This window comes from Metopolophium dirhodum, chromosome 3, assembly GCF_019925205.1.
Source record: "Metopolophium dirhodum isolate CAU chromosome 3, ASM1992520v1, whole genome shotgun sequence".
Taxonomy (NCBI): Eukaryota; Metazoa; Arthropoda; class Insecta; order Hemiptera; family Aphididae; genus Metopolophium; species Metopolophium dirhodum.
The window spans coordinates 26848566-26860687 of record NC_083562.1 but is presented as its reverse complement, the minus strand read 5'-3'; the positions used below and the strand labels follow the sequence as shown (position 1 = coordinate 26860687).

At 29.1% G+C, this 12122-nt stretch overlaps 3 protein-coding genes across 5 annotated transcripts; 2 read left to right on the top strand and 1 right to left on the bottom strand.

The window, feature by feature from the left end:
* Nucleotides 1-433: 433 nt before the first annotated feature.
* On the bottom strand, nucleotides 434-4842 carry LOC132940249 (uncharacterized). Of its 3 annotated transcripts, XM_061007730.1 has the most exons (6): nucleotides 4406-4842; nucleotides 4136-4315; nucleotides 2117-3407; nucleotides 1934-2055; nucleotides 1512-1705; nucleotides 434-1409 (listed from the first exon to the last, which is right to left on the bottom strand). In XM_061007730.1, the coding sequence occupies exons 2-6, from the start codon at nucleotides 4154-4156 to the stop codon at nucleotides 1385-1387; spliced, it is 1653 nt and encodes a 550-aa protein (XP_060863713.1). In that variant the 5' UTR covers nucleotides 4157-4315; nucleotides 4406-4842; the 3' UTR covers nucleotides 434-1384. The 3 variants fall into 3 exon arrangements, with proteins under 3 accessions (XP_060863713.1, XP_060863714.1, XP_060863715.1); XM_061007731.1 differs by having other exon boundaries at nucleotides 4136-4842; XM_061007732.1 differs by having other exon boundaries at nucleotides 435-1705; nucleotides 4406-4840.
* A 434-nt stretch (nucleotides 4843-5276) lies between these two features.
* Nucleotides 5277-7466, top strand: LOC132940250 (geranylgeranyl transferase type-1 subunit beta). Its single transcript, XM_061007733.1, has 2 exons — nucleotides 5277-5969; nucleotides 6121-7466. The coding sequence occupies exon 2, from the start codon at nucleotides 6228-6230 to the stop codon at nucleotides 7308-7310; it is 1083 nt and encodes a 360-aa protein (XP_060863716.1). The 5' UTR covers nucleotides 5277-5969; nucleotides 6121-6227; the 3' UTR covers nucleotides 7311-7466.
* Nucleotides 7467-8823: 1357 nt separating this feature from the next.
* LOC132941430 (NADH-ubiquinone oxidoreductase subunit 8) lies at nucleotides 8824-11981 on the top strand. The gene is made up of 5 exons (XM_061009475.1): nucleotides 8824-9004; nucleotides 9460-9618; nucleotides 11117-11289; nucleotides 11351-11479; nucleotides 11544-11981. Exons 1-5 carry the CDS (start codon nucleotides 8977-8979, stop codon nucleotides 11673-11675), a joined length of 621 nt encoding a protein of 206 aa, XP_060865458.1. The 5' UTR covers nucleotides 8824-8976; the 3' UTR covers nucleotides 11676-11981.
* The last annotated feature ends 141 nt before the right edge of the window (nucleotides 11982-12122 follow it).

Here is a 12122-nt window from a genome sequence, read left to right as displayed (position 1 = left end):
ACAGATGAAATAACTTAACTTTCCTAAAAATATTTTATAAAAAGATCTTTTAGTAGTTTAGATTAGGCATCATATTATATGACCTTAAATAGCTATTTGTTATAAAAAACTTAATATTTGTCAAATTATTAATTGGGATATTTTGAATACCTAGTTTAAATATTTAAAAATCATGTAAAGTAAAATAGGTACTAACACTGCACATTATTATTCTAATTTGGGAAATTAAAAATAACTCAGTCACTCTTTATGTGATCCACATACTAATTAAAAAAAGTAGATTAACTTTTTTTAAACCTTGTTAAGTTAATATTATTTTCCCTATTAACTTATAACTTATCGATCTTGTGTCCTCTCAACTTAACTTGAGTTAATTATTTTCATTAACTTGACCACCTTTGATACATATTACATACCATACATTCTATAGTATTATTTTAGACAGGCGGACTGAACTTAAATTTGAAAAGACACATTTTTATAATAAAGTACTTATCACCACAACCTCCCCCCCCACTATTTTTATTTATAACAAATTTATGATATAAATAAAATGTGGCCGAAAGAGCCAAGAGATCAGGCCTTGCATGTAATTCTGTGCCACATTCACGGGGTGGCATTTGGATATAACAAACATTTTTCTCGGTTCCTTGCAATTTGTAATATTACGAGTTGACTGTATCACCATTTAATATTTGACTATAGATAATGATATAACGAAAAAGTAAAAGCTAAATATGTATCTGATTGAAGAATTTAAGAATTACATACCTACTAATAAATAATATTACGTGTATTTATTTTGACACTAAAATAGTAAATACTATTAACTAGGTACTTATTATAGAATAGTACAAAGAAAAACATTCTACAATATTATATACGTAAACAAGTTTTACTTATAACTATTCAATACAATAACTCTACATACAGAATAACTAATAACAAAATATAATGAAACTACATGAAAATCATCAATAAATAATCAAACTTTATGTTTGAAACCAACATAATGCCAATAACATTAAAATACTTAAAATATATTTTCTACAGTAACTTTTTTATGTATAAGAGCTAAGAACACATAGTATAAATAATATTAATCAAATATCTCATTATCTAAACTACATTAATTTGATGTAACATGTATGTAATTTTATCGCAATCAAATATTTCAGTTGATTAATAATTTAAAAAATCAATGAAAAACTATAAAATAGCTAGATTTTTGGAGATGATATGAACTAGCACTTACCAGTCTTCATAAAACAATTTTTTTTAAATAAGGTCTTTTATATTTGTGATTTTTTGATACAGCAATAGTTATAAGTTTATTCTATTGATGAATTAGTATGCAATTATTAATTTATATAGCTATAAACAGCTACCATAAAACCCGCCAAGTAAACCTTGTATATAATAATTAAAAACTTAAATTAATAATCAATTATATGTACATTAATGATGAATATTTTGAATATGTTCCTTAAATTTACTATAAAATTAGTTACCAAAGTTTCAAAATCTTCAGCCTCTCAAAATATGTTGTCAGTAATACCTTAAAAGTAGTCTGAAAATAAGTTAAATAATCTAATGATTCAATTGTCTTCAAACTTATGCAATGTGCACGGATATTAAGTTGAGTTAACTTAGGAACAGCACGACTCAAAATTTCTACACTATGTTTGAATTCATTTAATTCTGCCTGCAACAAATACAAAGCTTTGGTAAATTAAAATATTATTTTATAAACTATTGAGTACTTTATGCCTTCATATTTTTATAATTAAATTATATATTTCATTCATAGTACATTTTAATTAAAAATAATATTTTTAATAAGTAAATATTTTTTGAAAAATGTTATGTAAATAATTATAATTATGAATCGCTTATTGTTTGATCAAATATTCAAATTATAATACGATATTACCTGAGTTGAACACGGTTCTAATGACATAGCAGTGAGGGTCAAAACTTTTAATCTTGAATTTGTAATGTGTCGCAAGCATCGGTGTGAAATATTTGATGGTATTATCTTTAAGGTAATCAGTTCTGAAAATATAAAGATATGGTTAAAAAATAACATTTAGTTAATATTTTAATAGGAATATACCTTTCAGATTAGATATTGGCAATTTAATGAAAATTTCATCATTTAATATAGAACAATCGTCAATCCATAAATGCTTTAAATTAGTGAAATTTCTAAATAAAAGTTGTAAATCTTCAACTTTAAGAATACCACCATTTCTTATTCGTAAATTTGTTAAATTTTTACCAAATTTTAGTACTTCTAGATTTGAATCAAGAGAACAGTCTAATGATGTAAGAGACTTCAGCGTGCATTCCAGAAACGGATATATTGGAAGTTCAAGATGATTAATCAAATCAGAAGATCTATTAAATGATAATATCCTGATATATTTAAGATTTTTTAATGATTCCACGAATGATTTAAGGTATTTACCAGAATCGAAGTAATTTGAATCATTAGCAGTATAACTTAATGTTAAGTGTCGGAGATTATATAGTTTAGATACAATTGATAACATACCAACAGGTATTTCTAATATTTCTAATTGTTCTAAAAATACATATTGACCTAATACTAAATTTAACTTTTCATAGTTGATGGGATGACTGTAAATTGTTTCAAAAAGATTCAATGACAATGATTTAATTTCAGGTTGTATGGGTTGAATCCGATAAAATATACTAATACTATCATTTAACCTAAGGCTATTTAAGCAAACAAAATTATTTAAATGGTGTACAATATTATCCTCAGAAAAAACATCATTTGAATTGTACTTGGTAAATGAACAATCAATATAATTACTGTTGTGGGGATAAAACCTTTTTATGACTGGATATTTACCAACTAAATTACAATCAAGAATACTTAAATCCTTTAAATTTGGAGCAAGTTTCAAAATTAGATTAAACTCTCTATCAGATATTTTAATACTATTTAAAGTCATGCTGCACAATTTGAGTATTGGTTTACGGTCGTTATCCGTTAAAATCAAATCTATCACATTTATAAGTTCTAATTTTTCGAGATTACTACAGCATTGTGTAATAGCATCTAGAAATGAATCATTTAGCAAATCCAAATCAATAAAATTTAGTGATATAATGTGATCCCCTAAGTTTGTGAAAATGGTTAAATCGTCTATAAAAGTTAAATGAACAAATTTCAAACATAACAATTTTCTTCTTGATTTCAACAACATATTTTTGAAATGGTTAAAGTTATTCAAATTGACTTCATATGGCTCATAATTAAGTAACTCTTTTCTTAAGAATACTGGGTGAGATGAAGCATGGTAAAACATTTTATTGACCCTAGCCAGTTCTCGTCGATCATCAAATGGCAAGTATTCCAGTATTTGAGTGATGATCTGCAAATCAAAAACACAAATATAACTATATAGTTTTATATACTTTCAACACTTGTAAAAAATATTTTTAAAACTGTATTTAAATACAGATACAAATATATCCAATTCAAACGCATTTAAAAACAAATACAAATACTTGGCATGTACCTATTTAAATACTTTTTTAATTATACTAGTAGCCAGTACCTAGGTAAAAAAATTAATCTTGTAATATTAGTAAATAGTAATTAATTATTTGAAATTGTAAGTCACATTTAAGATCATTAGAAGAACTTTGAACTACCTACTTAATTTTATACTTCATAATGACAAATTAAAATGAATAATTGGTTATATTTTATTTCTAAAATAAGTAGGTATTCACTTAAATAATATTAATATTATTATATTAATTAAACTATAAACGGTTGTTAATGAAATATAAAATAAATGAATATTCAAATAAATGTTTATTAAAAATAAAATAGTATGACGAATAACTATTATCAAAAAACAATATCTGAAGTGTGACAAATAATTCTTCTGAATTTTTGAAAGTACTTACATACTTACTAATAAATATTTGATTTTTAAATGCAAATACATTAAAAAGTATTCCAAACACTATAAAAGTAATTAAATACATTTATTCAAACACTTTACAAGACTGCTACAACATCAATATAACATTTTCTCAATTACCTAGCTCTAGTTAGGACCGAGTTATATTATAAATGTATTTCACGTACCTCTGACGGCAATGTTTCCATTTCTCCTTTTCGCAATGTGTAGTATTGAGTTGAAAAATGATTTAACTAAATGAGTTAAAAAAATCGTCAAACACTAGAATGCCTGACGCGTATACGAGGTAGGCGAGATTAAACGTATTGGACTATAACTGGATGCCAGAAAACATTGTTAATAGAACTCTGCGAAAAACATAGGTACAGTTTAGTGTCTGCTTCTAAGATCATATTCGAATATATAACGCATGGTTAAGTTTAAAAAACTAAGTTTACTTTATCGTGATACAATGGATGAAGGTAGCCAAGTTAGTTATACTTAGTCTTCAGGCGCATGATAATGTAAAATATACTTTATTACTTTATCATGGTCAAGTTGTAATGCAGTAAATAGTAATGCAACATTATACTGATATAGCATAATAATAATATGCTATATGCATGCCAAAAATCTATGGCTAAGAAGCTCCCACTTTCCCACCGTAAAAACTTCAAAGTTATAACCACGGACTAAGATATTCCTTAGTCCGTGGTTAAAACACATTAAAATAACGGACTGCATTGCTGCAACAAACGCTAAACTATATTATTTTTATAATACAATTTCACATTGCGCGGGGGCTGGCACAGATCAAGATCTATAAAGGATATAGATTATAGATCTTCTTTATGGGTTTACAGATCTTAGATCTTAGGTTCAGAATTTCAGATTTCCCGATTTTGATAACAGCAAGATATTATCATAGATAAAAGCACGGTCTTATCTTATCTTCCAAGACCGTGGATAAAACGGGATGGGGACAGTTGGGCCCCGCGATAAGAGTTGGAAACATAGATAATATATGAATCTTATATTATCTATGGGATAAAAGAATACATCAAAACCACGATTTAAGATAATATACTGGATACGGAACGCAGTGCCTTATATCAACTCATATTTCGACGCAATAACTTCTTACGCCGCGGCAGGACTACTAGCGCTTTATAGGATTGTTCTGTGTTAACCGGGAGAATAATTAACTATTGCCATTTAGTTCCTCGTTCTCCCGGTTAACACAGAGCAATTCTATAAAGCGCTAGTAGTCTTGCCGCGACGTAAGAAGGTGCGGGCATCACTTATCACAGGTTCTTTGCCCAGGTTCGATATCCAGTATATCTTAATTCGTGATCAAGACACTGATAATACACAACACTATAATCACAGATTAAATAAAAATTTAATATTTTAATCCGTGCTATAAACAGAATAAGGCGGCTTTCGTAGTTTCACGGACTAGCGTCATGGATTCTACAACCACAATGTTGAGAAGATCCACTCTAGATCGTGTCCACATGTTTCCAGTTTCGTAGACCTTATAAGACCGTTCCTTCCCCTACCACAGTATATATTATTAATGTTTTTCCATGATAGTAATGGTGTCGCGCTCTATCGGTGTTTTGGTTATTTGGCCGGTTTTGTGTCAAAAACAATGATAGTATGAGATCGCACAACCGCGATGTCGACAATTTGCACAGTTCAACAGTTCAAGTGTTCAACACTATAGCACAAAACGGTAAGAATCTTCAATCTAGGACCTACAGGCTACAGCACTATACAGATTAGTGTCTAGTGATTACTGAGATCACTATAGTTTAGTCGGACAGTTAGTTAGTACTTAGTTGTAGCATAGAACATTATATTATTCTGTGTCAGAAGTCAGTACTATATCACTACGATTACACGAGTTGTCAACTGTCAAAAAACATTGTCAAGAATACTATAAGGCGTATATCATAGTGCAATACTGGTATCAAGTGACTCAAGCCTGAAATCTGGAGCTGGACTCAGTGGATAGTGGTAATATAAAAAATTGAAATAAACAATATCGTGCCCTGCGAGGGTGACAAGTTTACGAGATTTTCAATATTTAGTTTTCTCTGTTTCTCGGGGATATTGTTCGCATCCAAAACTATCAGTACGATTCTGCGAATTTGCTTCTGTGTTTCAGTGTTGAAGCAATACCACCTAAAAATTATGTCCTCCTCGAACTGTCATTCGTTGGCTGCAAGGTGATATACCGGCCTACCCCCACTGGTTCGACAAGGCTCCTTCAAGATGAACAAACCGCAGTTGAAACCCGAACAGCACAAGAAATATTTTCGCCGCTCATTGGACCTGTTGCCCGGTGAGGTAGCCGTGTTTGATTATTCACGTCTAACCATACTGTATTTTGCTCTCATCGGTTTGGACATATTGGACGGTTTAGATTCACTCACTGATGATCGTAAGAAGGACATTGTTGAGTGGGTGTACAGGTTGCAGTTGGTACCCAATGAATATTGTTCCGTGCACAAATGTGGTTTCATGGGTTCCACCACCGTCATTCATTTGAAGAATCAACCCGGCTGTGAAAAGTATTGCGAAAGCAACGTTGCTATGACGTACATGGCATTGTGTATTCTGATAACATTGGGTGACAATCTGAGCCGTGTAAATAAATCGGCCGTACTTCGAGGTGTAGCGTCTCTGCAGAAATCCGATGGCAGTTTCAAAAGCAACTACGAACATGGTGAGAGTGATTTGAGATTTGTGTACTGTTCACTTGCAATATGTAACATATTGAACGATTCATCGAGTATCAATGTAAATAATGCCATTAAATTCATTTCAAATTGTCTGAACTATGATGGAGCATTTGGACAAAACCCAGGAACTGAATCGCATGGTGGTTCTACTTATTGTGCAATTGCGTCATTATCTCTATTAAATAAATTAAATCTTGTGTTAGATGAAAACAAATCTAGAATATTAGAGCGCTGGGCAGTAAATCGACAAACCAATGGCGGTTTTCAAGGAAGACCTAATAAAGATCCAGACACTTGCTATTCCTTCTGGTTGGGTGCTACACTCAGTATTATGGGATCACTTAATAGAATAAACAAAGAGAGAAATAGAGATTTTGTTCTAAATAATGCAAATTTATTGACTGGTGGGTTTAGTAAAAACATGGACTCTATACCAGATCCAATGCACACCTGCTTAAGCTTGTGTGGATTAAGTTTGATTGGAGAAGAAAACCTAAACCCTATTAACCCTGCATTAAATATTACCGCGAGGGCGGCAAATTATTTAAAACAAATTCAAGGAGATTATACATTACCAAACAAAAATATATTCAATACAGATACTGAATGTTAAATGAACTGTGCCTACATTACATTTTAATTTTTAAGATAAAATAAAACTAGCAATTAGTCTACATCAACTATGACTGATTTATATTTTTTTTTTACAACTGAACAATTAAAAATATACCAAATAAATGTCTATTAAAATAAACTAAAATATTATATATCTTTTTGAATTGTTTTATACCATATATTATAATATTGTTAATATAAAATATTATCAAATTGAAAATTGTTTTTTTATTGAACTTTTCAGATTTAACAAAAGTACCAACCAATTAATTTCTATTTGTGATCACTGATCTTAATTATTATAAAATATATAAATTTCAAATATGAAAATCTTTAATTGTAGGTATATATTGTATTCTATTGGTTATTACTTATTAGTTATTACAATAAATAAATACTATGAATATAATGTCAAATGTACTGGAAACGAGCAGTTTAATTTTAGTGGCCCGAATACAAGGGGCAAGTGTGGGGGTCACAATGGGCATTGCTTGAATCTGAATTGAGAATTTACACCATGTTGCTAACTATCTGTTTTAACACGGCTACGGTCTAAGGCCCGGTTTCTCAGTTAAATTTAACAGAGTTAACTGAAACTTTTCAATTTATCAGTTAATGGTTAAACATAACTGTAGGATAAAGTGTTGGTTAATTTATCAGTTACTTTTTAAGTAAAAGATATAAATTATAAATGTGACTCCAAAATCCAAATAAAACCACTGGTAACGTTGAAAACATTCAATGTTCTGTGTTTATATGGCCGATGGTCGTAAAATATAAAATAAAAATATTATCCATAGAGTAACTGTTCTCCATACAATATCAATAATCAATCTATCCAAGACCGTGCGTTACTGGTAACCACGATGTAGGAAAGATATTTTCTCTACATCGTGCTGGAAACGAACCTTAATCATTTGATCAAGATCTGTTATTGAAAGTTAACGAGCGATGGGGGCGACAAAATTGAGTAACTAAAATGTTGTCACTGTATATTATAGTAATAGAACAGCGTAGGAAGCTGGTGAAAAAGATGGACACTTTGAGATGGCGCTACCACAGAATATATGAAATATTATTATATTTCATAATTTCATATATTCTGTTACTATCAAAAGTCTTATCATTATATTACGGTGCACTATAATTGTTCGTTTCCAATCATAGTCCGTGTCTAAAGCGGGGTTCACACTACACCGTGTCGTGTAAAATAATCACAGTTACCAAACGATACCGCATGGTTGAATATAGAGAGCCTCTATAAAGGCTCCCTAGTGGAATATATTCAACTTTTGACCGTGGGTTACATTAAATATAAATTTTATGTGCGGATAAAACCGGGTTCACTCTATTACAGGACACTGTGTAGTGTGAACCCCCTTTATTTCATCTGTGCTTCAGTAGTTCAGTACACTATGAATATTATCATTTATCATCATATTATTATCTATGATTATTTCGTGGCTGAAACAGTCGTGGTATGAAGTTAGAAACAGTATTGCTGATAGCATATCAATCGAAGATTTAAGCCTTGAGGACAATTTTTTTATTTTTCTTTAGAAAACTCCTTCAAAAGTTATTATTTAATTATTTATTTTTACTTAAAACTCGAAAGTATTTAGACGATTACATATTCTTTTCTTTGGTTGTTTAACTTTTTCAGTATGAATTTAGCAATGTTAACTAGGGCTGGTAAGAATTCATAGTTTTTTTTTTATAAAAATTGAATTAAGTATAGGTACTCCTTATTTCAATAATCAAACTAAAAACTACATATCTACAAAAAATTATTTTTTTATAATAAATATAATTAAAATTATTCGATAAATATAGAAAAATATTTTATATTCTAATTATTAATTTAAGTTAAAATAAAGTTAATAGTTTTTAGTGTATGTACTAGTAGTTGACCTGTTTCACCTTAACCACTGTAGCACTACCTACAATTAATATTTTTTAAAATCAATGCAATTTAATATAATATACATTTTAATATTTTATATCTCTCCAATAAGTGTTATATTTTTGTAATTTTAATTATAAGCAAATAGGTATTTTTGATATTTAAGTAGTTACATATTATGTTTAATTTAATTATTAATAATAAATAATATTATTATATTTTACTATGTTCATTGTTGTTACAGGTAATACAGTTTTACGATCATCTACTCGAGTACCACGTAGATTAGCATCGCAAATCAAATATATAAACGTAAACAGGGATGATGAATTTGAAAATATAAGTTGGGGAGCCATGACAGATCAAGCTATTTCCTATGCATTTGTAACTGAATTATGTAGAGGTAATTGTAACTAAATTATGTTAGTTATTATAAGCACATAAAAGAGTAAAAATTTTATTTTTAAAAAGTTTATTTAGGGCTTATGTACAGTAGAACCTCTGTTATACAAACCCTCTATTATCCGAATGGCAATTTACGTATCTGAATGTCAATTATACATGTTGTAGCATTCTTACACATAATCATGTATTTCTAATAAATGGATATATCCTAATACAATGAAACCTTGATAACTCAAACGTCTATAAGTCGACTTTTCAATAACTCGAAGAAATGTCTTCGCCCCTGCATTTCAATAAGTACACACAATTTTTTCTATATAACTCAAATTTTTGTTTGCCCCCAACCGATTTGAGTTATTGAGTTTTCTCTGTATTATTATGTATATCCTATATATATATATATATATATATATATATATATATATATAATAATTAGGTATAAATATCATATACTAATATTATTCTGTATGAATATATTAAATATATTATGTACATTGATTTGAAATCAATAATATGATGATATGATGTGATTACTATGTGCCAACAATTTGAATTTGTGTTATTCATTATTTTTGAAATCAAATGTAAATTGTAAAAAATACATTTCAATGCAAATTTAAGACCCTTTAGTAGCTTACACTTATCACTACTCTTGCAAAATTAAATTGTATTTCCCACCTTTATTTAGGAAAAAAAAAAATTATAATATCAGAAAAATGCTAGGTAGAACAAGTTAACTTGTTGCAGTTTATCCGTAAAAGCGTGCCAAGTGTCAATGAAATAAAACTGAGGCACGGATACAAGGGGTTAGGGTTTGGGCTCAACTCTCCTCCCCCTACCAAAAATTAATAGTTGTGCATTTATTTATATAAATTATCGATAACTACAAGATAAAGACTACTATGAACTACCATGAATTTTTTTTGTGTACGTGCCTGATAAAACAACAATTTTTTTGCGTTTAAAAACTAGATTGCTGTTTCAATTAGTTTGGATAATTGAGGTTATATTATAAAACACAGAGGACGCATATTGGGATTTTATGCTTGAATTACTGGTGAAATGGTTATTGAAGATCATGGTGAATAATATTCTTTTGATGGGATACAACCTACACATTTTGTTTTCTGTACTTTAGACAAGTGCAACATAGAGTAAATTTGCGAAATAATTTTTATTTTGTTGCATATTATGTGTCAAGCATAAAAAACAGAGCATGTGCGTGGTAGTCATTCAGTTGGGGGTTAGATCTCCCCATGACCTTTTTTTTTAATATTTATGATATTATAACCATAAATTATATTTCAAATGATCGAAAAGTGGGTGTTAATAAATCAGCCACATCCTTCCCCCCATGACAAAATTATCCGACTTACAGAGTTTTAGTTATAAAAATTCTAATAAATTACATACTTTTGTTTTGAATCCAAGCAAGTATGTTTTTGGCACTTACTAAAAAACACTGATCATTATCTGAAAATAAACTTAATTTTTAGGTGCTGCTGTATCATTGGCTCATTTTTTCAAGGAACCAGCCACTATCAACTATCCATTTGAGAAGGGACCTTTGTCACCACGTTTCCGAGGAGAACATGCTCTTAGACGTTACCCATCTGGTGAAGAAAGATGCATTGCCTGCAAACTGTGTGAAGCTATATGTCCAGCCCAAGTAAAATTACTGTTATATTTAATACAAATATAATATAATATTGTGTGTTTGATTTGTATAGGCTATCACTATTGAAGCGGAAGAAAGAGCTGATGGAAGTCGCCGTACAACACGTTATGATATTGATATGACTAAATGTATATACTGTGGTTTTTGTCAAGAAGCATGTCCCGTAGATGCCATTGTTGAAGTAAAATTTAATACAGTTATAATTTCATCAAACTATAGCTTAACATGTGTATTTATTTTTTCAGGGTCCAAATTTTGAATACTCTACTGAAACTCACGAAGAACTTTTGTACAACAAGGAAAAGTTATTAAATAATGGTGATAAATGGGAATCAGAAATTGCTGCTAATATACATGCTGATCATCTATACCGTTAATACTTATAATCAACATAGTAAATATATGTGATTAGTTTTTCTTCATTATAAAACAATATGTATTACATTAGTTGTTTTACTACATGCATAATATGATTCTTAAAATAAAATGTACAAAAATATCAAATAGATAAAAAATGTTAGTTATTGAAACCATATTACAGCCTAGCAAGACTACTGTATTTATTTATTTTTTTTAATTGTTAGATTTTTTTAATAATAGCTTTCACACTGTTATTAATTAAATAATATCAAATAATTATTTTAAAACTAAAATAGTAAAATATAGATGTTTGCTTTGTTTAATAGCTATTGTTTTAAATATTCAAATAATCTAATCTAATAATATAAATCATAAATGAGAGTTATATTTTTTCAAATATTTTGGCGTTTTTATACTTAGGAAAAATTATAGTATTAACCAGTAAATGCTTTACTAGAAGTTTT

Bases quoted from the DNA above. Each gene is read 5' to 3' on its own strand.
- LOC132941430 (XM_061009475.1), top strand. From the start codon at position 8,977: ATGAATTTAGCAATGTTAACTAGGGCTG. The intron at 9,619-11,116 runs GTAATTGTAACT...CTTAATTTTTAG, and splicing joins TGTAACTGAATTATGTAGAG to GTGCTGCTGTATCATTGGCT. The intron at 11,290-11,350 runs GTAAAATTACTG...TGATTTGTATAG, and splicing joins AAGCTATATGTCCAGCCCAA to GCTATCACTATTGAAGCGGA.
- LOC132940249 (XM_061007731.1), bottom strand. From the start codon at position 4,156: ATGGAAACATTGCCGTCAGAG. The intron at 3,408-4,135 runs GTACGTGAAATA...TTTGATTTGCAG, and splicing joins TGGAAACATTGCCGTCAGAG to ATCATCACTCAAATACTGGA. The intron at 1,410-1,511 runs GTAACTAATTTT...ATTATATACAAG, and splicing joins CTGAAGATTTTGAAACTTTG to GTTTACTTGGCGGGTTTTAT.
- LOC132940250 (XM_061007733.1), top strand. From the start codon at position 6,228: ATGAACAAACCGCAGTTGAAACCCGAACAGCACAAGAAATATTTTCGC.